Source organism: Pholis gunnellus (assembly GCF_910591455.1).
Source record: "Pholis gunnellus genome assembly, chromosome: 20".
In the NCBI taxonomy this organism is placed as follows: domain Eukaryota; kingdom Metazoa; phylum Chordata; class Actinopteri; order Perciformes; family Pholidae; genus Pholis; species Pholis gunnellus.
The window spans coordinates 6,689,371-6,715,341 of record NC_136547.1 but is presented as its reverse complement, the minus strand read 5'-3'; the positions used below and the strand labels follow the sequence as shown (position 1 = coordinate 6,715,341).

General features: G+C 41.1%; 1 protein-coding gene across 1 annotated transcript in view; it reads right to left on the bottom strand.

Annotated features, from left to right (window-relative positions):
* LOC306712243 (cadherin-18) overlaps positions 1-25,457 on the bottom strand; it is a gene marked incomplete at both ends in the record, with an annotated part of 62,819 nt that extends 37,362 nt beyond the window's left edge. Inside the window, 3 exons of the mRNA XM_079181424.1 lie at positions 4,891-5,010; positions 10,723-11,017; positions 25,227-25,457. Of these exons, the coding sequence (XP_079037550.1) occupies positions 4,891-5,010; positions 10,723-11,017; positions 25,227-25,457 (646 nt within the window). The remainder of the gene's footprint in view (positions 1-4,890; positions 5,011-10,722; positions 11,018-25,226) is intronic.
* Between the last annotated feature and the right edge of the window lie 514 nt (positions 25,458-25,971).

The following is a 25,971-nucleotide window of genomic DNA, read 5'->3' as shown; positions in this document are numbered from 1 at the left end:
GTGCACGTTGTGTTAGGTCACTTGCTCTGAGTGTCTAATAATGACGTGCATGGAGTTAGTTGAAAGCCTGGTGCGTCACATACAGATGCTAAAGGGCGCCTCCGTGGATCGCTATCGGACGCCGAGGGGCACCGACCAAGCTGCGGTTATTGATGTGTTGGGACAACAGGTTGCTGTTCTGGGGAACTCCCTCCTGTAGCAAACCTCTTTCGACATCTTGCTTCTTTGCAAAATGCAACACGTGTAAACGATGTAAAAGAACAGTTTGACATTTTGGAACATACACCTATTCACTTTTGTGCAAAGTTGGCTGATTGATACACTCTTAGCTGGCAGACATTTGTTTTAGCCTTTGGACAGAGCAAAGCCAGCTGTTTCCAGTCGTTCTGCTACGCTACGCTAATCACCTGCTGGCTCTCGCTTCGTATCAAGCATACAAACATGAGAGTGTTCTCAATCTTCTCATCGAGCTCTTGGCAACAGAATGAATAACCTTATTTCCCAAAATTTCTTCCTCTAAATCCATTTCTAGGAAACCGCAAATTAATTCCTGTTTATTGGTGATGAATATAAAAAAAAAACTGGACCAAGCGGCTGCCTCCATATGCAGTAACTCCGGGTAGAAAGGGCGAGCAAATGGTATTGAAGTATGAGTCTGGAAGTTTCCACTCCTGCCACAAACACTGCACCTGGTGATTTCACTGATTAAAGGTCTCCACTCTTTTAGAATGTGTGGTAATCCGTGACAGTCGGACTGAAAGCCTACAGAGTCTCTGCGCTTCACAAGCAACCGTGTGATTAATGTAGACCTGGATGTACACCTCTAAATAACATATCGTTGTGCTTATAACGCTATAGACACCATCTTATTATACATTTGCACAAATCTACACTTGATTTAAGAGGCTTGTGTTGGTATTTTTTGACAGTTTTGAGCGTAATATTTACGTCTACATTGTGTGGCGTACATACTGTTTATGATCTAATGATCTAATTGCTTTGATAGATCAAACACACTTCAAGCTCATTGCTAGAATATTGGTTCAGTAATTACATCGTGACATAGTAAACAGCTACTTCATTTAAATGCATAGTTTTTTTTCCTCAGCCTGATATTTTGTCATTTGTTCTTTTTACTTACTCTCTTCATGAATAAATTACTTCTTCACTAATTCAATTAACAAGGCCAGTGGCCAGCCACACTCAGCACTGGTAAATTGGAGCGGTTAAGGTAGAAATGTAAATCTCTCTCAGCACCACATCATGTGTAGTGACACAATGAATCATTGGAATTGCACCTCATATTTCCATTAGCTATCCAAATGTCAATCACACATACTTGCAGACAACTCTGTCATTCTATTAACAATTTGGAAGAGATTATTCATGAAAAAGAACTGCGAAGGATGTCAAATTATTATAACGCAGTGCAAAGCTGACACATTTGTGTTCTTCTGCCCACATTTCCCCCCTCAGGCTTTCCATCATTATCAGTTGCATCAGTTACATTTCTGTATTTACAAAGTCTGTGTCATGCTCATTTATTTCTTCAGCCAAGTAAATCTAATCCGAAATCCCCATCTCGCCTTGTTTGCATGCTGCATGACACCACCTTAGATGCATCAATTACAATTTTACATCCATGATTGAATCTCATTTCCAGCGGAGACAAGAAGCCGCCTTAATGCTGTTCTCCGAGTTAATTAGTCAGTTAGGAAGTATGAACTCAGTTATTTTTATCACTGAGCAATTAGCATGTCTGCCTTAGTTATCTAGCCTTTAAATTCGGAACGTCTAATGTAATTTGCCTTTGGTTTGGTTGAATATTGGTGTGAGGTTAGGCAAATAAAGCTGAAAATCATTATTCAGTTGCCATGATGCGAAAGCTATGTGCTTTAGGGCTGCATTTTATTTTGTTAAAAGCATCAATCTGGGACAGGGGTCAGACCCGGACCCCACCTGCTGAGAGCTGTAAAAATGTACATGGTTCATTATATGAAACTAGGCTCTGATAATCAGTGATCAGGGATTTTGGTCAGAAGATTGGCCTGAAGATCAGCAAAAAGAAAACCGAAGTGATGACTCTGAACATTCCAAATCCCTCACCAATTCAGGTTTACGGAGAAGATCTCCCCAAAACTGACGAGTTCACATATTTGGGCAGCGCTGTCAGACACAATGGGGGCACAGATAATAGTCTTAATAAGGCAAGGAACGCTTTCAAAGTACTAAATAACATATAGAGGTCACAGCAGTACACCATCAAGACCAAACTCAAGTTGTATCAGAGCTGTGTTTTATTTACCCTATTGTTTGGTTCTGAATGCTGGAGAACGACACAAGAAGATCTCAACAGACTGTCAACCTCCCACACCAAGAGTTTAAGGCCAATACTTCACATTTTCAGGCCAAACACCATTTCAAATGAAGAACTGTATGACAAATGCCAACCAGAATGCAGACCATCCTAATGAGAAGAAGATGGAGATGGATAGGACATGTGTTGAGAAAAGACCTGTGAAGAAGGAGATGCAGAGCCTAAACCACTCATGGGGCGCCATCCAGCGAGATGTCGATGCTGAAACGGTGTATTGTGTAGCCCTAATGTGCTTCGCAAAATTGAATGTTAATGTTATTTCGCAGCTTTTGTCTTGATGAACACGGTTTACGTCATAGCAAGTCTTCACGATCTAATAATAACCTTAGACCAAATGGTATGGATCTTGCATAAGTAGGCGTTCATGCCTGTTTAAGTCTGATTTTGGTTTTGAAATATAGCTTTAATGTGCTTATTTCATGTCACTTTTGTTCAACTGCACCAACGTGACCCTAATGTAGCTAAAGAGTGGTGATGCAATTTACCGGCATATAATCATTACCCGTAGATGTTTATTGTTTATTGACTAATTTTAATTCTAACAGCTATGACAAATAATGAATGGGATATTTGGTTTCAGGAGCTGAAACACTAATTCATGACTGATTTGCCAAGGTGGTGTGTTACAAAAGGTTGAAAAGGGAGATCTTCTGTACCTGTGGTCAATTTTACATTTAATACAATTTCCAAACAGAATTCCCGGCCATTTCAGTTGCTGGTAGGTATGAGATGATGTTATCGAAACCCACTAAGCCAGGGGAAAGAAACAGGTGAAAGTGTTCACTTTGTGGCTTGCTGAGGATTTGGTTCAAGTCTGAGATGGTCCTTCGGGGATTCCTTCAGCACCATATGTGCAGGCCAACTGCTATCATTACCCTCTGTCCTTAAACGATTTCTCCTTCTACCTCGTGGGTCTTGTACAAATCTGTCACAGGCCACCAGACCAAGGTCAAATGAAAAGAGGTGGGTTTGTCCGTGTGTGTGTGTGTGTGTGTGTGTGTGTTTGCATGCTTCTGTCGTCTGTGTTTAATCCTGCTAATAATATATGAATTCCCCAAGATGATGTCTCTTCAGTTTAATCGAGGTGGGAGCCAGGTACATGTGGATATAAGGAGGTGGCAGCAGGCAAATGCGCTGTGAGACATATGCAGGAGCATATCGGTTCCCCAGTGTGGCGTTCAAACGAGGCAGCATGCCAACACAACTGCTCTAAGACTCGGGCTTAGCATATTACAGATCACATGCGAGTGCAGCTTCCTCCATGTGCACATTTCCCACTGACCGCTGGAGTTCCTTGTCCTAATTTAAGGGAGGAGGGTGGATTGCCAGCGGCAAAAACAACCGACGACTTGTATAAATGAATACATGTGCTGCGCAGAGAGTGCAGCTGGATAGGCCTTCGATCACCCTCCTACTCCTCTGCACGCCCCGCGCTGAATTACAATGCAGACAAGATGCCGAGTCAGCTCAAGCTAAACAAGCCATCTGATGTGTCCAACAGCAAGGGAGCATATGGGAAATGGAGAGAAAATTACCGCAGGATAATCATTTTTACAGTCAAAACGCGATATAAAATAGATTTCAGCTGAAATATTTGACGGAACACTGTGTGTGCTGTTGTGAGAGAGCCCGGTTTTCATTCAAAAAGTTGGCATTGCTTCTGCCTCACGACGGCGCTGTGAAATTGCTCCATCAATCCCCACCGCCGTTTTCCCTCGAGGTGAAGTCAAAATATTCAGCAATTCATTTGTGTTGCTCATTCAGCAAAGAATTCATGTTTTACATGGGCGGCATAGTCTCAAAGGGGCCAGTAGTTGTATGAATTGATTCATTGCAGTCTGGAACAAGTGGATCGTTGTTCAGTTTAACCAGCAGCAGCAGCAGCAGCAGCAAGCATGCAAGACTTCAGATACAAACATGCACGCACAAACTCGTTTGATACAAAGAGGGATCCAAAATAAACAGACATGCACACACTCACACACATTATTCACATCATATAAAAGTTAGATGTCTCGCACTTTAGAAGGTTTATAAACATTTCATAGATTCCAGCAGAGCCCTTTCAGACAAAGGATGGAATTTGAAAACACTGAGCACTGCAGCCGTTGGAGCTTTTTTTTTATTTCTTCCTCGTTTTAAAAAGGTTGCAAACAATGGCTTTCTGAAGGCATCTCTACAAATGCCTTCTTTGACCCCTGAGGAGTTAGTTATGGCCCACAAAGAGCGGTTTGCGTGTTCAACAATATAGCAGTCGTATGAGTAGTCCATAACTCGACTGTGGCTGCTTTAGCTTTTATGGTGTCAGACGTGCTGCAATAACAGAACAGGAGATTCACTGAAAGAAGAGCATGGTGCACATATTTCACTGCATGACATACGCATCTCTTTAGGGGCGCAACAACAGAGATTATAACTAAGTTATGACATCCATTTGTTGTTATAGTTACCAGGCTTGAAATAGCATGTGCACATACTGTGTCTGTTCTCCCAAGCATGCAGTAATACCACACCTGTTTTGGGGTCGACGGAGAAATATGGCTGTCCTTGTAGAATACTGTAGACTATTCTGGCACTGTTTCCATAGGTGGGATCGTCTGCATCAGATGCTGTGATTTGCAACACGGAAGTGCCTAAAAAAAAAAGAGAACACAGCAAGATTATTTCCTGGGATTTCCGGTCTCTTGTACTGGTTTACAAATGTTAACAGAAGCATATTGATGTCAGTTATTGGCTCTGTGCTGAAAATCAACTCGCATCCATGTCTGGTTCCTTTTTTAGAAGTGATGTTAGATTCACTAACCAATCGAACAACTCTTAGAGGTTAACTCGATTCGCAAGCAGGACTGAATCCGAAACGTTGCTTAAGTATGGCGAATGCACAGTTCTGCTTGAGAGCCAGTTAACATCCGAGAGCTGCTGCTCCAGACTCTCTTTTTAACGTGACTCTCGTTCAATGCGACTCTCGCTCTCGTTCAGCCCCCCCGAGCCTACATGAGCACACAGGACTACATAGAGAGAGATGCTTAATTACATGTTGGGCACATTCTCACAGAAAAACCCAGAAGAGTTGTAGCCTTTAGAGGAACATCTCATTTAACCCAAGGAAACAGCTAGCAAACTAACAAAGATTCTGATTTAGCGTGCTGGAGAAAATACTAACACAATATTTCACGATATGTTGCCAACTTGCAACCTCTCTAAACAAATGAAGTTGAAGTTATCTGGGCAGATATAGTGGTTAGCCACCTAGCTAACAGGTCGCCATTATGTAAGCACAAGATAATTCAGAAAAAGTATGATAAATGAACTGTATATATAATGTGTATTCAGTTATTCACGAGCACAAAAGCAGACTGCATTGGGTGTGAGTCACGTCACGTGTGCCATTGCATTTTTCAGCTGTCAAACCTTGGGGGATGGGGAATATGAGTACAAGCTCTCTACTTAGTTTTCAAGCATTTTTCATTGTATAAGATGACAAAAACAAAGACAAATGATATCAAAACTTGGAGGGAAGGTCATTATTAACACAGTTATTTAAAAAATAGCCTGCGTGAAAGCCACTGTGGTTCAATTTAACAGTTGAAGTGTTGCTCAAACAGCATTACAGGCTTCATTAACCCATCATAATTGCATGATGAGTGCATTGCAATTGCACTACAAGCTTATATGATGCATGATAATATGTATGAATCATAGTATGACATGATGCATAGCAAGGCTTGTAAATCTTGTGGATACTTGCATTATGTTTTTCCTCTGGGAATAAAACTAAATTAGACAAGAGAAAAACCACGATGTCTCAACAGATGTGAGGTTTTTTTTTCTTTCTTGGAAACCTGAAGGAGCAGAGTGAAATGCCACCCATAATGAACCGTGTTCTCCACAGTATGCTTGGGCACTCTAAATGTCTGTCAGCCGTGCTGCAAACATTGCACGAGTAATATTTTGACTCAATCAATCGTGGAATGGCTTTGGAATCATCTGGCTAAGAAAACATATTAGTGAGTACATCGTTTAATTGATGAACCTTGAATTGACCCGTGTTAATGGCAATGCTCGTCTGTGACCTTGTATGATTCATATTTCTACATAGCATGGCGATGAATCGGAAAATGGTCTTATAACTTTATCACAGATCACGTTGCATAATGCCCTCTTAAAAGACTCTACAGTGTGCTTTCTATCGCTCACAATGCACTTCAACTTGAGTGCTGGAGTCTCACTATGTATTTGGAACTATTAAGGTAACGAGTGCAGCATTTAAAGGTCTGATTCAACTCAATACAGAGTGAACACTCAAGAGTCGGTATGCACGTGTTTGCTGAACATACATTTTGAAAAATCTGTTTCACAAATGCAGTAAAACTCACCAACAGGTCAGGTTTTCACAGTACCAGTTCACTTTTTATTCACGTTCGAAGTGTCCTGGAGAGTGAAAAACACTGACCAATACAGCTACTCTTAACGGTTCTAACAAAGGGACAACCAACTAACGGGACTTTTTTTAGTCCGTCTTGTAAGCAGGAGTCTGAAATCTCTGTAAGTGCGAAGCAAGTTTTCAAAATTTATATTTTTTGTGCATATACAAGTATGATACAAGTACAAATATTTAAATATTTTTGATAGTTAAATATGGGGTCAGATCAGTCTCAATAATTGCAAATGCACACAGAAAGACTCACAAATGGTTGAAAATGAGGCTGACATCTGATTGGCTACAGATAGGTCTATGTTGAAAAAAACGCATTTGTGAATCATTTGAAGGAGCCTCATAAATCCACAAATAAATGCAGTGCGATCCACAAATAAATACATACAAATCCACAAACAAATACATACAAATCCACAAACAAATACATACAAATGCAGAAATATATTTGTGATTTTTTTTTACATTTATATAAATCGTAATTCATTTATTTGTGCATTGGAATGTATTTGTGAATTGTTCTGTGTGCATTTGTAAATCGAATATATTTGTGAATCTTTCTGTTTGCATTTGTGAGTCTTTCTGTGTGCATTTGCAATTATTGAGACTGATCTGACCCCATAGTTAAACCCCTTAAGTCCTCAAGGATATGTGACATTGTTGGAAGCGAGGCTGCTTTGAAGACAGAGAAGCATCATATATTTACGGTTTCAGATTTACAGTATACTGCACCTCGATTATTCTTACAATGGCGGTTCTTTTAGAAAATGTAAGTAATAGCATCCCGCTGTAAGAACAGCCGACGCTCCACTCCAGTCGCAAACACGTGGTCAACATTGTGAATTCAAACAAAAACACTTCGACACATTTAGGAAAAACATCATGGTTGGGCTTAAAATAACGACATAAGTTAAGTACAAGAATTCTGAGAGTTCTTTCTGAGCGTCTAAGAATGATGTGGATGGGTTGGCACTGTTGCTTAGAAGCTCGGTGCGTCTCATAAAGCACTAAAGGATGCCTTGAGCTATGATATCAGATGTGACAAAGTGTTGGTTTTTGACGCCCTGGGAATGAAAAATAGGCTGGAACAAAGTTGAGGATAATCAGAAACACACCTTGCTAGAAAACTGTGAAACTTGTACTCGGTTTAACGTATACAGATCATCCTATCCATTATGAACCCAGTCACATACTGTTTTCCCGTTTTTACCTCTACTTTCATCACCTCCTTTGGGTTTCAACATCTACTGACCTCGCTGGACTCAATGCTGCGACCGCAAGACTTAATGCACTTTTAAAAGATCAAGGTTGGTGTCTGAAGGTGGATTACAAACACAAGGTTCCCTTCATCCTCCTTAAGTTTGAGTCAGAGGCCTTGTGCCGTTTGCTTCATCCCCACTTACATGAAATGTAAAAAAAAAAGCATTTCCTCGACCTGTAACGTAGCAGCAATTGGTAAACAAGATGTTGTTGAGACTTAATGGGTGGAAGTGATATGTCATCTTAATGGAAGGAAGGAAACTGATTCAAAAACAAAAATTGATCTGTGTTTGACGATGGATAGCAACATTTACCGGAAACAACACCTTAGAGAGTCAAAACGTTGAAAATAAATCAAAAGTACGAGTTCAGTATGCAACCCTGAATGCATTTTGTTTGGTTTATTAAGGGTTTGACACTTACCTGTGTGTGCTATTCGCCTCAACTTCCAAACATAGGTTCCAATAACACTCATTTAATTATGACTCCTCATCTAAACAAGCAGTCACATCTGTCTCGGAGTTTTCTATCCACTATTAACCTGTGATTTTCCCAGAAGTGAAATGGTTGACAGGAAAGCGATACCATCTCCAGTACGTCCATTGAGAGACATCTCAACTGGGAGATATACAGCAGTTGTAAAATGATACTCCTTTCATCTGGCACTCTAAAAAATATGATTGCACCATTGAATCGGAGGTATGAAACGGTAACGTTGGGACTACCTGGCACCTACCCAGCTAATCAATTTAGACAGGAAAAAGAGAACATCACAGCCAATTAGTTGCCACACTCCCAGACAGCCCCTTCCTGCACTTGGGAGCGCCGGTATCGACAAACGCTAGGGGGATTAGTGCTTTGGAGTGCGAGGACAGTTGATTGTTACAGCCGATTTGACGCTGCAGATGCCGAACCAACGAGGAATTACTTTAATGGGCATGAGCAAAAGAGGGGGCGGGAAAAAAAATGGCTAATTATTTTCCCCTTCACAGTCCTTGATTTCCTCCCTCGGGTCATCAATGGTGATTGATTCTTTTTGTGCAATAGATGATGAAGTTTCCAGCGAGGACTGAAACTTTAAAAATGAGTAGTCTCGTTAGGACTAAACGAAGGATGCCAATACACAGATCAGGGCTGTAAGTATATTATTATGCACTCATTCAGAGATAAAGATTACAGCAACTGATTTTATCTAATGAGCATTTTATGGTGGATGTTTCTTTCGTCTTACAATAGCAACAGCATCTTTATCAAACTTAAACTGAACATATAAAATTCAATATTCAGTACGTGCCAATAAATAGGACTCTACATACCAAGCGTCAGGACTGTGCAGTGCAGCTCTCTCAGCAGAGATTAAGACATGTACTTGACACGTCCAATTTAGGTACCAACAGACTGACTGGCAAAGTTGTACGTGTGTCAGGCCTGACTGTTCCTGAATATTCATGAACGCAACCAGGGAGATATTGACTGTTTATACGGAGGGCGTCCACAGGTCTATTGGGGTTAGCATTTAATCGGTTTTGCACATTTCCATCTTCTCGCTGCAAGAAGCTGATGATTCTGTTCATTTCTCTCTTTGAGGTATTTCTTTTTTCGCACTAGTGCAGTGCCCGTTCAGAGAAGAGAAACAGGGCCTGTTCCTAACGGGCCCTCGGTGTTGCTGCTTGCAGCTTTCTCAAGAACCTCTCATCCAAATAATTTCACACTCAACCCTGAGCTTCCTTTGGTCCTGAGAAATATACACCTGATGTGACAGAGTGGCATCCCCTACGGACGCTCACGTATACGCGTCATTCGGGTGCAAAATCTAACAAGAAACACCGACATATACTGTACATGCAGACACTCTAGTTAGAAGTAGTTCTACTTCTTTTCAGCAGCTGAAGAAATGATTTTAGATGGACAGATTTAAATGGAATGTTTTCAACAAAGTGTCTAGCACCACAGATTCACTACCTTATAGTGCTTTAGAAAGAAAATCGCTCTGACAGCAGTTTGGCCACCATTTATGTTTGGCCACAACCTACATATGTTTTGAAGGAGTGCTGTGAAATTTCTGAGCACCATACTTTTGAGCTATTGTGCTGAGAGGCAGAGGGTGGGGGGGGGGGGGGTTTGGCCCGTGCAAAAAGACAGAAGAAAACAGCAAAAAGTAGATGTTTGCCACATAATTCTGGGCAGGAGCCGCTGTCTCAGAGGAGGCGTAGAGGCTTTTCTATCCTCCATGATGAGGAGGACTCCACCGCCCCGATGGTGGGGATTGCTGTGGAAGCACTATTGAGTGCTTTTCTAAAAGACCAGCCCACCCGGGAAACCATCACAGCAACCAGCAAACAAAGATGAAAAAGAGGACTCGGCTGGCTTACAGGAGATCAAACATTCTGCAGAACATTATCACAGAGAGGACAAACCAGAATGCTGCACTGGCTCATAACATGTTTGAGTGAGACATCATGGAGCAATACTTGGTCATGAGTGTGTTTGAAATGTAATTTCTTTTTACCGCACGGGTGAGAGGGATTATAAACAATATCTAAAACGCAACACTCAAGTTTAGACATTTATTTTCATCTCTCGACCCATTCAACGCTTACTGCAGCAGATAATCATGCGTTAGTCCAGTTTATTTTGTAGCACTACTCACCCAGTTCAGACATCTCAGGCACCGTGGCTACAAAGGGTCCATCTGGAAATTTGGGTGCATTGTCATTGATGTCTTGTACTTTGATGATGAATTCCGACTTTGGTTCCAGCGCCTCCTCTGTGTTGCGGTCCAAGGCTTGTGCGTGCAGGACATAATGTGCTTTCCTCTCGCGATCCAGACTCTTAGTGGCATGAATGTCTCCCGTCACTTCGTCGATGATAAATATATTCCCAGCTCCGTCCCCGCTCAGGATGTACCGGACAGATCCATCGCCTTTATCTGAGTTTGAGTGAAGCTGCAAGGCAAACCAGACACAGGGTGTGTGAATACAGAGAATAGAGCATTGCCAAAATCGCTTTCGATAGTTGTTTTTGATTCACCGTTTCAATACATGATTCACGGTTGTGAAATTTACAATATCCACAGTACAATGCTGTAGAATATCTGCAGGATAATTCCATGAGAAGGACCACTATGATGCACAAATTAGTGCTGAAATGATTGACTGATTATAATTGATTAGTCAATTAACACATAACTGTCAATGCTGGTAGTTAATTATTTTTCGAGAAAGAAATACTAAATATTATCTAATTTCATCCTCTGAAATGTGAGGATTTTCTATATTTCTCTGTTTTATATCAATGTATATTAAATAAATGTTGGGTATTGGATGGAGAAAAGCAAGTCAATTGTTAGCTTTGGATCTTAGAAATAGTGTTGGGCATTCTTTACTTCTACTTGACATTTTCAAGATTACTTCAAATTGGCGCTCAATAAGAATAAACTATGATTCACATCTAAAGTACTACACTTTACCAAGGCCATTTAAAAGCATGTGCTTTATATAGCATAACCTTTGCAGCATTACTGCACTGCATGGTGGTCCACGGCCCACGTTTTAGATTCAGACAACTCGCAACATTATTAGAAATTCCCGCTCAGCCTCGACTGTACCCGAGCACTGCTGAAGAAATTCATCTGTACAGATTCATTTTTGTGTGAAATCCCTACAAGACTGTTAAAGGCGGGAGTAGAAGGGGGAATAAGGGAAGACTTTTCAGCCATAATTGATACCAAGAGGATGAAGACTTTCATGCCAACTGCTCAGCTGGGTTTGTAGTTTTAGACTTTATAAATATATTTTACAATACCACTGAATTTCCAAACCGGGGCGTCATGGTAACATCATCATTTAAAGAACTTGAGCTCACCCATGAATAAAACATGTTAAGAATGAAAGACTTTTTTTTTTGTTGCCTTTTTTTTCCTGAGGGAAGTGTCACAACTGAAGATAACAGAACAAACCATTTCCATTATGCATCGGCAACCTTTTCTAAACTGGTGGTACTGGTAGTGGTTTTGTATATCACACTTGTATATTCACATCAATGAACTGTGAACACAACCTTTGAATTCCAAGTCAGTTTCGCCGCAGACAAGATTAATGCATGTCTTCGGAGAACATAGGACAAACACACACACACACACACAGAAAATGAATAATTCATGCCCTGTTTGTATGGAGGTAACATGTTACTCTCCCTCACATTATTATATATACACATACATACAATCACATATTGAATAAGAATGGATATTATAAAATACCTGTTTGCAAAATACCAAAATGTAAAGGGGAGACAAATATAAATATATATATAATGTCATGAAAAGGAACTTTGAAGTGATAAATTCACAATTACTCGGTGGGTCATTGTCTGTTTGATGCCAATTAGCAACATCTGTCAGATATAGCAGAGCTCAGCACTTTTATATGCGAGTTATCACAACAACAACAAAAGCAAACCTGATCTGTAGGTGAACCTGTCAAAACAAATAATAAACAGATTTAAAAATATATTTCAAGTTGAGTAGTTAAGAAAAAAGAAGAAGAATTACACAGATAAATAGGACCAGCAGTCACAACCAATCAAAGGGGATGTGCTCTGACTCTACTGGCGAACATTGTAATATGTCCTTATCACGTAATACAATATAACCATACGAGGCAAAATTAAAACGTGTTTTTGCAAGTTAACAGACTCTTGAAATGCCTTATTGAAGGTGACGGTGTTTTACATCCTACTGAACTTCTAAATATGAAATCTCAGATGCCTACAGATTAGGACTCTCACGATAACAACTACTGTTGTTGGACTATATGTTGTGCCAGAAATAATTGCAATAAATAATAGTCATTTTAAGACTCTGATATAATGCATAACAATGAAAGTACATCCTTTCAAAGAGCAATTAACTTATATACTTATACTTATATATAACTTATCATATCCATATACTGTATGATAAGTCGATAAGGTCATTATGTTTACAGGCCTACTCAACAATTCAGCAAACGCATGAAACTTCTGCGTTGTCTTTGATGGGGAATGATTTGTACTGTGTGATCTCACTGCTGATACATCTGACTAGGGATGTATCAGCAGTGAGATCTAAACAGTGAGTGTGATCTAAACTAATTTGTAAATTAAACTTAATTGTAACAGAAAATGTCCTCAATATGAGAATAAGAAACTCCAATATACCGTTGATAAGTTCCATTGCTTGATAATGTACTTGAAACCAATCACATCAGAGAAAAAAAAGCTTTTTCCAAACACACATGATTTTCCAACATAGGCTCCCACTCGAGTCGGGTCGACTAAACACATGCAGTGGTTTGGTAGCAAACGTTGGATAGTTAGACGGGGGAGATGATTGAACCTTTAGTTCATCTAAAACCTGCATTGCTTCAAATTCTCCTCCCATCAACGCACCAAAGACATGAGAAACACACCATTATGTATAGCAATTACACATGTATTAGTATTATTTAAAAGTGCAGGAGAAACATTTATGAATGTTGATGAAAACTTTCAAAATCCTATGTTTTCTTCTTTTCTTTTAATAAATTAAAAGCATATTAGGGCCTAAAACTAAATCCATCCACAACAGCTGCACAGTTTATAGGCACTGTGTGTGTTAAACAGTTAGTTAGTTGCATAGCTTGTTTGACCTGCTGTCCATGTTGTTGGAAACAAACTGAACATCATGATACATCAAGTCATATTACTTGGGGGATTTTGGCAAGAAATGACTGTCCGCCACACAATCTGCAGCACTCAATATCAGACAGTCAGCTGCAGCAGAATTTGTTGTTTGCCAGCAGTCGGCTAACTAAACACTTTTGGAAAGACCGCAAGCACGGATTGAAAACCCGCAGGTCAGTGCTGGGCACAAACACACTGCCAGTGGAACAATTTAGAGGCGATTTGTAGGAAAAATAGAACTCAGAGAGGGCGGACAATTTCCTGAGTGGTAAAGTCACTCTTTCAACGTCGGCGTGTTCATGAGCTTTACGTCAAAATGTGGAAACAACATGGACGCCACAAAGAAGATGTGTTGCAATTTATTGCGAGACCAACACATTAGCTGTTCTGGAGTTGTTGTTCCGACATGAGGGGGCGTTCATGTGAATTTTCCCCAGACGGAAACTACATTTTCACGATTATTCCGACGCCGCACAAATGCCCTCTCTGGCATCCTTCATGAAAGTGAAAGCGATCGCGACGGGTTGTTGTATGTGGGGAGGCAGCTGCTTTCACGGCATTCTGTGCTGTGCCAGCGACAGCTCAACATTCACAACATCCTTAAATGTAAGGAGCTGTTGTGGAATAATGAAGCGGCAACACATCAGTGGCACTTTGGTAAAGTATAGCCCCCGTTTGGCGTCGAAGATGAAACACCCCCGAGCAAGGCTAGGCTACTCAATGTCTGACATGAAACTTAGACGATGATGTATGCGCATTAACTAAGCCAAAAACAAAGACTAAGTTCATCGCATGAAACATCACCACTAAAACAAACTGTAACATTACAGATGCACATAACTGACCCTGGCTGTACATATCTCAGGGTTTAGACAAGATTGAATAAGAACTTTCTTTGCGTATAATTTGCTTATCTGAATAGATTCTGGATATACGACTTGGGAATTATAAGTGAATAAAGTGAATCTTGAAGAGTATAGTGATATCAACTGACGAGAACACGAGTATATATCAGGAAGAATCCGTTTGCCATATCTCCCAGCTCTACATAAGGATTTATATAAGGTCCTCCTCAAAGCTTGCATAAATAACTCGCCAACCAACTGCATTGATTTTGTTGTAAACACATTTAACTGGTGCAGTCCCTGAATTAGGACACAGCTACATTGTTTTGGAGTACAGACCAGAGCTGAGAAAAGACCGTCTACTCTGGCAGTGACCCAGATTTAGAAACAATCAATCGTCATACTGTTCATTTTTATTAAGGGCATTCCACTTCGCACCCATTATTGATGGATTCATTGATTCATTGTCTGTTACATAATGATTTACTATTTCAGCACTGCGAATTCCTATACTGGATGTCCATCGGAGATCTCTGCAGGGAGATACATATGACATGAACAGCCCGTATACCTGCAAAGTGCATGAGGACACATGTTCAGTGGAAAATAATTAGCTTGTGTTACCTTATTGACCCCGAAGCCCAGTTAATTAAACCAACCCTGGGTGTATTTTCCAATCGATTAAAGGGAACATGTCATGTGCAAATACATTTGAGTGTCTCACAACCTACAAACTGGGGAATAGTTTTTATTTTTTACTGGCTGTCTAGATCAGAAAACATTTGATTTAACAAGCCAATTAGATTTGGCTCTCCATTTGTCACATTCAGGTTCATTAGAATTGTGTTTGTAACTTTTGGAACATTGTACATTGGCTGGTATTCTTCTTCTTCTACTCTTTTATTGGAGCACAGCTACCTTTTTAAAGTGCAGTGCTTCCACCAACTGTTACCACTCTCTGCATATGGCAGCATTGTGTATGCATGAGTGTCCTCATATGCTGGTTCATTATTTGATGTGAGGACCTGCTTTACAGCACCATTTGTGGCTAAAACTCTCCAGACTACACCTTTTAAAGGGGGCATATCATGGAAAACCCACTTTTTCAGTGCTGGTGCACACACAGTTAGGTTTATGGAGTGCCTACCAGCCCACAAACTGAAATAAGATAACCTTTACAGAGGTGCACACTATTTCTCTCACATGCCAATCACAGCAGACTGGCCTTTTTTGTGATGGGGGCTTAAAGAGACAGGTGTTTCAGACAGAGGGTGAAAACAGGTGTATTCAGACCAACAGCATGAGAAAAACGATTCTTTTTTTAAACTTTACAGCAAACAAACGTTCGAGCAGGAAAAGAAAATTCGTATTTGCCTGAAATCGAGCATGACGTGTCTCCTTTAACAATGAGTACAACCACAGAGAGAGAAATGCAGTGCTACTTGTAGAAATGCTCAACCATAAACAGACACAAGTTATTTAACAAGTTGAACGGCGGAGATCCTGAGGCCATATCTAATCAAAACCTGGACGAGCAAATAACTTACTAATTAGAAAGCCACTGTCGACTGCAGACCTGCCTCTTGATGAAGCCGCCTGTACTTCCCATGGTAAATACCAGGCCTGTAATTAGACAAGGAGTCAAAGATGCTGTTGAATCAGGTAGCTAATCAGTTGCTAGATTGTACTAATATGAAACACAACCTCCACAGCAAGAAATCCGACTACGTTTACACATCGGAGGCAGTGTGGACGGGAACAATTACTTTGTTGACATTGTTTGGCTCATTTCTGCACTCTTTGAATTGTATATGTAGACATTTTGAAACAGTAGATTGCAGTACTGACTCTAGTTTGATAATCAATTCCTACATATAAATTCAATCATGTAAATGGACCAGACGGAACCAGACGGACCACTTCTATAACTACTACAAGGACATATCCACTTCTGTCCAGCAGCACTCCACAACTCCAGCTCATAAATGTAATGTCGCCTCCAGTCAGGGTGCTAATTTAGCCATTGACTTCCTTTGCAGGAGGCAATGAATCATGCTCGTTGAAGTGCAAACCAATGATGCATATGGTAACTACTGCCTTCCAAAATCTATAGGTGATAAAGGTGTCAACAGGTTGCGGGCCATTACACAAAACATCACAAGCTAAAAGTACAGCAGTGTCAGGCCAGCTGGGAGTAAAACAATAAGAGATGCTCAACATTCAAATCCCAAACGAGCGAGAAGGATTGAATGAGAGCATGTTCAGGTGTTCTCGGTATGTTAGGTGGTCACCCTCATCTCCCAAAATACCCCATCATGGTCCATTGTGTACTCATGACAGAAGTGTCCTACACACTGTATGAATTCATTTTTATACTTCAATATGTAACATATCATCAGAAAAAGAAAATAATAATCAGTTTCTATCAAATCCTTGTTTTGATTTCCAGCGAAACACAAATATTTGAATATATAATATTAATTAAACGTACACCCTTTGAGGTATAAAGGATTGCTATGGTAAGTTAAAAAGGATCAGTATTACGTCAATCAATCTGGTCAAATTGTTCACTGTTAATTTGTATTGGAACAGTAAAGTAAATTCAAATATTTGGAGTTAACTGCATCCTTAAGAACCAAAAAAAATAAATAATATATAACAACCACTATTGAGAGATCTTACACTGATACTGTTTATCTCCTGGCTTTAAGTTAGCTTACTAACCATCTGTGAGATGCAAAGAAAAGACTGTTTGAGCGTCCAAGTTTCTCTGGACAGAGAGCTCCCTCATTGCTGTTTAGTTTAGTATTTCACATACTCCTCTTCTTAGTAAAAGCTGATTGTACACAACTGGGCTTGGGGCAAAGCTCTGTCACATGATTAACAAGAAAAAAGAAAAGAAAAACAAGGCTCCATTTCTCTGCAGAGGGTGCTGCTACTGCACTTTCGACTACAGCGCTGGGCTATTTTATTCATGCTTCATTCATTTTGATCACACGGAAAATTTCATGACAACTCGCCTTCATGCAATTAGTGTAAAAAGGCTGAAATGAGCTCAACATGCCTCCGATTTATGTGTGGCAATCTGGAAGAGAGAGGGGGGGAAATGGCAGTGATGTCCAGTGCATGCAATATATAATGAATGGAAATATCTCATAAACACGGATCAGTGAAGTCCGGGGAGACGAGAAAGGTGAAATTCAGACCTCTGCCATCTGTTGTCTTATTGTCTTCCTACAAAGACTCACGGTACTGTAGAGGGATCCTTTTCCTCCGCAGGTCATCAAAACAAGGGATTGTGTTTATCTCTCTGTCTCTACGGCCGACTTTATTAAAGACTAGTGGAAGAGACGACTGGCATGCGGCTGGCGGCTGGCGGCTGGCAATGCATTTCTGAGGAGTTTAAAAAGATCAACGTGAGTCTGGGGCTCTGAAGCCGCTGGCGAAAAACACCCCAATCTCAAAGAGAACCTCACTTATAATTTCATCATATGCCCAAAGGAGCAAGCCGAGAGAAAGTGGATCTTCACTTTCTTTTGTCAACAAGCGGCACGTTTCCACTGTTTGGGCTCTGCATACTCATTGTCGAGAGGAGCCTTAAATTGTTTGTGTTCACAAGCTAATTGGTGCTCGCAGTCAAACAAGCGTACTTTTGACTCTGTCGCACCGCCTGACAGATATCTGCCACTACAACAGCATTTCTACAGCATTCAAATAGTATTTATTTGTACCTATGTAGGGTGGAACATAATCATGTAAAATAATAATGGGTAACAAATGCAATCAAACTAACCTAGGATTATAGTTATTCAATCAGTAATTTAGGCTGTCGGAATTGATGAAAAATGAAGTCAGGAATTATGAGTTAACAGAACACAGTGTGACAAATACACTGCTGAATACTAATAGAAGCTGTAAGCAGCACCTGTGTGAGCAACGCAATTGTCAAAATTAGAAGTAATTCATTTGGATTCCGATTGGTAGATTATCAACTCATCTTTCATCTCGTAAAAAATTCGAAACATTTTCTTCCAGATACGAATATTACTGTGATATACTGTATTTGATCAGTTTTTATTGACTTCATAACGACACGGACCTATGAACAAGATTTACATACACTATTATAGAATATTATTGTTTGAAATTATCACAAAATCTTCACAGAAAGTTGTGAGACAATGTTCATAAAATAATGATAAGCAGATTGTAGTGCTGGATCTAATACTGGAATCACATTGGTTTGTTACTCCATTTGTTGCTGGGCTTTTGTGATCCATAGCAGCCCTGTTACCCAGCAGCTATTTAGTCCCACCTTACAACCAACTTCACAACAACATAATAACTTACAAACATTGATGAATGGATTTGCACAAAACTGCTATAATGATGCCCAACCACCCCAGAAAAACCAGTTGAGATAAAAAAAAGAAGCAAATGCTCTATTTCTGGGACCAATAGAACATCATGCACAATGCATGGTGTAGATCTCCAGTAGCCGCCACGCCAATTATTCTATTGCAGCCAATATCTCTGCTGAAAAAAAAATGGAGCTGACTGGCCAACTTTTTGGAAAAGGAGTACATGACATGTAACACAATGTTTACAATTGCATTGCCCCGGCTGAGGGAAGGCTCTGTTGAGCTTGACCTGTCTATTTTGCTCCTCCACTTCTTTTCTCTTCTGAAACAGCTTTTGTCCTTTTCCATCGTGCAAATCCTGATAATGTATGTGCGTGGTTGGATTACATTATAGGTGAAAGCCACTGATAATGTCTTGGTTTTATTCAGTGTACAGATCCACATAATGTATGTGCAAGCCAGCCTTGTTTGCTATCTGCTTGTACAAAAGGACATTGCTTTGCTGCTGTTGTTCGCAGTCTTTATGAACTGTAGGTAGAACAAGAAGGCAAACAAGGAGAACGACATGAAACTCTGCATGTGACAATTAATTAGATCAAATCCAGGATCAAATTCTATACCAGGCTAAACACGGAAAATATGTGAAAATACAACCAGGGTAGCTGCATCCAGCTGATTTATAAATCATTTTCCAGCGCGTTCAACTAAGACGCACCCAGTACATGCATCACTGCCTGCTAGGGCCAAAAATGATGAATCCTAATACTTTTGATCAATGTTTTTAGGATCATTATAGCTTGATATTGCACTTACATTAAAAAAAAAAAAAACAGAGCAATGCTTTCACTTTCGTGTTGTGCAGATGTACAAATATTTGCATGAAGATAATAGTTAAAATGTTTTCTTCAGCTATCTGTTATTAGTCTTCTACTGTGGACTGCAGCTGCATAGTGATGTGCAGCAGCATGACAGCGCCCTAAAAGTGAAGCCAAAACCTCTTGGTCGCCCCTCGGTGGCTGGCTGTTAGTTCGGAAGCTCTTGATTTGATATGCCGCGAAGTTTGGATGCATTTATATCGCAGCCGATTGCTTCATTTGATCGTTGGAAGCCGAACTCACGATTAATAATCGATTAATTGCGCAGCCCTACAGCCAGCGCAACATCTTTGTTTATCTGCGTGCTCTTTGTAGTGATTTCACAGCTCTGGTAATCAGGCTGGCACTGGACAAACAGCGGTAACATTTACTTCATGTTGCTTTTGCAAAAACGGGAGTTGAAGGTGGGAGTCAGGTTGTTTGGGCATTTATTCCATCAACAATGTGCATGGTGGGGGAGGGGGAGGGGGGAGAGAAGGAGAAATAAGCAGGTTGCGCTGCCTAGCTGATGATCCATGCCTTGGCTTCATATTTGCAATTAGTGAAGGGGGGGGGGGGGGGGGGCGGTATTTTTGATTACATCTCGGCTCTTCTTATACTTCACTCAAGAGGACTTAATCACTTTCTATGTGGGCGTGCTTGATTGTCTGATTATCACCACATTTTGACCGCGGTCCCTCCCAATCAACTCCTCCGAGCGCCCCTTTCTCTTCGATTGATTTGTAACAGTCACAGTAAGCCCTGATGATGGAGAGCCCGCCTAATGACCATACATCAAGAGACAGTGATGAGGGGTGAGACGAAGACGTGCTACCGATGCACATCACGGAGATCCGCCCCGATAGTTGTCCTCTATTTTGACATCTGCAGGGAGAAACGGAATGAATCGTTGTCTTCCCAGAAGGATGGTTGACTTCTCGATGTACAGTAATGAGATTATTAGAGTCCCGGAAGCAACTCTGACACTCATTTTAGTGGCTCTCTCTCTAACTGCTGCTAAAGATGTGATATTTGGTACGAGACAGAAATGAAACCATCAGCAGATCAGCTCGAGAAAACATGAAGTTTCTGCCTCGTGCTCTGGCAGCGAGTGAGGGCAAATGGCTTTAGCCTCAAGTGTCTAAATGGTGCTAATACGTTTGAACGTCTCAGCCAGAGGACAGGGGAATGCACTTAGGATGTATTAAGCATGCCTGCACAGACAAGCAGACTCTTCAAGTGTTATTTTCTGCAGTTGGTGACTCTATGGAAGCGGAACTGTTCACTGGGTCACCATCATTTGTTTGGTGAAAGTGTGACTGTAACAAGCACACGGCACAGCAGATCCATTTCAATGCCTGACCAGATAGTAAAGAGCCTCCCCAAACAAACAGAGACTGTTGATCCAAATTGCCTCAAACACAGATGAGAAAAATCAATGAATCATGAGTGCGCACACACACACAACTCGTACTGAATGTACATGTTGGTGCATGCACTGAGTGTACGACTGTCCCTTTGCTAAGCCCCGCCTCCCGCTGATACTTCCTCAACTGTCAGAGCTACCATGGAGCCCACACTGTCACTAACTACAGTCCCTGAATAGATATTATCAATTTTGTTTTTTAAAAGAAAGCGATTTCAGAGAGAAACAGATGGAAAGGTCTACAATATGAGTTTAAATGACAAAGCCAGGATGTCAAACAGATTCAGCAGCAGATAAAAGATAAAAGACAGAAGCTGAAGCAGACAGATCATATTGTAAAAATGAACCGACATTGCCTGGCGATCCAGACAGCCGAGCAATGAAATTAAGAAAGCAAAATATCTTTGAGTTTTGGACTGACAGATAGAGAAAACCGGAGTAGACCAGAATCTGGGCACTGCTCAAGTCGAGGTAACAACTAAATAGTTACTTTCACATATTTTGGAAGTGTCCAGCTATAGAATCTTATTATTTGAGGTAATGGTGTTGGGAAAGTAACCCTCAACACAAAGCTAAACTACTCGCATATGAGCTGGACTGTAATGCCACTGGCGACATGTCTGTCTGTCAGTTCTCCAGTGCATTTGAGTTCCATTAAAACAAAACAAGAGTAATAATAAAGAAAGATATTTGAAGACATCATATTGAGCACTTTTTCACAAGTGTATTCCATATATTTTTTTTTTAAGAGTGCTCAATAATAAAAAGAAATTGAATTGCCACCAAGCGGTTGTATGCATCCACCACCAAGCAGTTAACATCCTTGTCTGTGCAAAATGTCACGAAAAACGTGTTTGTGATGTCACAATGACCAAGATCTTTCACCACCAAATTCTAATCACTTCATCCTTGAGTTCAAGCGTGTTTTCATGCCAAATTTGAAGAAATTCCCTCAAGCTGTTGCTAAGCTATTGTTTCCTCAAGACTGGGACAGACGAATGGATGGACAACCAAAAAACTCAATGTCTCCCTGGCTGCAGCTGTGGTTGAAGCATAAAAAGCTTTAGTTGAAGCCTTGCTACACATAGACATAGACCCACCTCCACACTCATATGTACATACCTCAGTGTCAGCAAAATGTATCAGTGGTTGATAAGTATTATATCTGCCATTTTCAGGATGTTTCTCTTTCCAACTCCGCATATTAATAATGTGACATCAACTGTGAAATGTTCCTTGTTATTTCATGTAACACCTCGCTGGTTTAATACTGAAAACATTCCAATCTGCATGCATTCGTTTCCTGCATTGCAAAGAGTGCGTGAAAAGCAATTTGATGTTAAGACCTCGCTTCATTTTCTTTTTTTGGCCATTTTCTTTTTCTTTCCACTGTTGAGCTATTACTGTACATGCAACAAGACAGTTGCCTGATTCTGTCACAGCACAATCCATTTTTAGATGTATGAATAAAACATTTAGGCACCTTTCTTAGAGGTTGCTACTCTGCCCTGCAAATGAACACAGGATAAGACCGGGGGGGGGGGGGGGGGAGATTACATCCAATCTCACTTTATTTACTGTATATTTTAGCAGTGGGCAAACGTGGGTAAATTCAAGGATACCTGACTGATATTTTTCATCCAAAAGCTGCACCATGTCCTCAAACCAAGTTGCATCAGACCGTTCACCGCAACACACATTCATTCAGGGTCTGGGGATTTGCAAAGTCTTCTAAAAATTACCATCCAGTCCGTAACCCGCCCGACAACTTCAAGGCACCACGCTGAGCAGATTGACGTGGAGACATTCACACCTCCCATTGGGAGAACGGGTTGTCTCCTGTCTCGTATCTGGACAAGCCCTGTCCCCAAGCAAGCATTTGCGCCTCACTCATGCACAAAGCTGTCATTTCCCCAAAATGCGTCAGCCTCCCCAGAAAGGTGTCACTGGGGATTATGGGATACCTCAAGGGGATTAAAAATGTTCTTGACAGACTGGCTGCTTCACTTATTCACAGAAGTCACTCTATGCTGTCCTTTATGTGAGACTAGAAGAAATAGTACACGTAACATCACCGACTGCCAAGGCCGAGTCTTACATAATGGCGTGCTTGTGTGATGTTTGACCTTGCAGGTTTCTGAGCACACGTCTGCGTTGCATGTTGACCACAAGATTATTGGATTTCCATTTCTGTCCTCGCATCTTATCGCAAAACGTCTGTTTCAAAACGTCCCATTTTTCAATGAGAGCAATAACCGACAAAGACTGTGTTGGCAATTCCCGAGTGGAACTGCTCATTTGCTGCTCGCTAATGTCCAGAGTTTTTAATCAAGCAAAGGAAGGAGGGGGAGACAAAAAAAACCCAACACAGCGCTGTACGTGCTGAATGCATTAATCCTCCTCCTCCTCTCCTGTCTTCGTCTAATTAAGGGTCATTCTGTCTCCTGGACACATTAGGACACTGCACACAAGTCCCAACCCACATAATTAAATGTTTTTTTTGTGCTAACCATCTGGAGACCTCATCTCTTTAAACATGCATGTCAAATTGATTCCTTAATAATGTTTATGTCTTCTCAGTGCTTTATCATCATCCAGGATTAGCTGTTTCTTTGTTTTGCTTTCATCAGCGGCACCCGCCACACACACACACACACACACACACACAGAAAAACAATAGCCTTAAGGTAGGAGTAGAACGAGCACGATGAGCCAACCAGCCAGCAAACCAAACAATCATGAACTTCAAGGCAGCGGACGAATCTAATGTGGAAGTGAGTAACCACGTCTCACAAAATGAACCTTTGAATATGCTGCAAATGTCTTTGCTATCGTCTGACACTGGGGACACAATGCCTCGTGAATGCTGAGGGATTGTTTTTGTTGGCACTGTGGGATTTTATGGTTCATTCATCCGTCAAATAATATTACCTAAAACATGTTTCACCAATAAATAACCTTTCTTCCCTGCTTCGCAAGGACATTTGTGATTAAAACCCCAGGTTTTTTTCAATAAACAGTCTTAGAAAGTGATATTTACTGTTTGGTTTTTTTCCCTTTCACCTTTTTTTCCAAGCATGTCATCCCTCTTTTCTTCCATTTTCCCTTGCAATGGTACCCGTTGTTGAAATACAGACATATGTGCAGTCAGAGGAGCGTTCTGCCTTTCTCATTCTCTTTCTCTCGGAGTGCAGTTGAGGGGATTAGTCTGTGCCTGAGTGCCTAGAATAATGATCACTGCAGTGGAGAAACACATTTTAACATTTCAGGAGATAAGGGCAGGCAATCTGCAAGCAGAGGACTTAACCAGCTCCCTGTGGCTTATTGTGGAGCTAACAGAAAAGTCACCACCAACAACCGAGCCACGCCGTACCCTATATGCACAAGCAGAAAGAATACCCACCACTATCGTTTCCTCTGTAAGGCACATCGGTCACTCTGAAATCTCATTCATACAATGTTCTAGCTATGAGGGGCCCCCGATTACTATGTCCCCATTGCAGAACTGCCCAATTTCCAACTGTGGTGGTTCATTTTCCAACAAGAGATCAAATCTGAGTTCAATTCCCACAGAGAGAGCAAATCTGATATTCCAGTTGAAAGATAGCTTGATGTAGAGAGTGGCAGACATGCTGAGAGCCACTCCCTAATTACAGATAACAAAACGCTTTTTGGACATTATCACGAGAGGAAATCAGTCCAACATTGTACTGACAAACACCTTCACACCTTCACAAATGAGCGCTGAATTTCCACATCAGAAGATAAAAACAGCGTGTGTACAATGCTGACGTGGCAATTTAGCTCAATAGAACAGCTTGGTCCTGCTGTAACCCATTTCTCAATAAACAAGAGGGGAGAGAAAAATGCCAAGTAAGATGTTCAAAAACCAGTTTCCTGGGATAAAAAGTTCTCTTTTGTTTCTTTTTTTTTTGCAGACAGTTCAATAGAAAGAACAATCCTACCTTTCCCACATACTGTGCTTCTGGTCCCAAGTGTTCTTCTAAAACAAAGAACTGGTTCCAGATCCAGCCTCGCTTCGGCCTGTGGTGCACCTCCGTCTGCCCGTTGGCCAGTTTGGTCTGGTTCTTGGAGGGCACTTTGGCGGGGAGGTGGTGGCTCGCCCCGCAGCACCTCTGGATGAAACAGAGGCAGACCAGAAAGGGACAGAGACAGGAGGTGGTAGATATCCTCATGGTGGCGCGTGCTTTTGTAAAGTTATCCCCGTGTTCCAAAGTTGTAAGGTCCTCCCACTCCCGCCGCGGCAGCCGCCACAACTAGCCACCGCTGCAGGCCCGTGGAGTAGTCCCAGCAAAAGAAGAATCTAAATCCAAACTAAGGAAATAGCGGTCCGGGTAGATCCTCTAAGGTTCATGGCCCAAAGCTGAAGGTTTAATGAGAAGAAAAAAGGCCAAGATACATTTACATTATGGAATTTCCCAGGCTGTGAGATGCTGTGCAAACGGACGTGAACTTCTGGGTAGCTCTACCAAGTGCAGAGGTTAATCCCGGAACCCATTCTGGATTTCCTGCGAGAGAGAGGAGGGAGGAGAGAAACACAGAGTTAGAGATTAATTTGATGGATATTAGAAGCTAAATGTCCACTAATTCCCTCCAATTAAATTGAAACTCATAAATCCTGACAGATGAGGACGTGCTCTTCAAACCGGTCGACTGTGAAAAAGTACAAACAGGCAACAAAGACTCTGC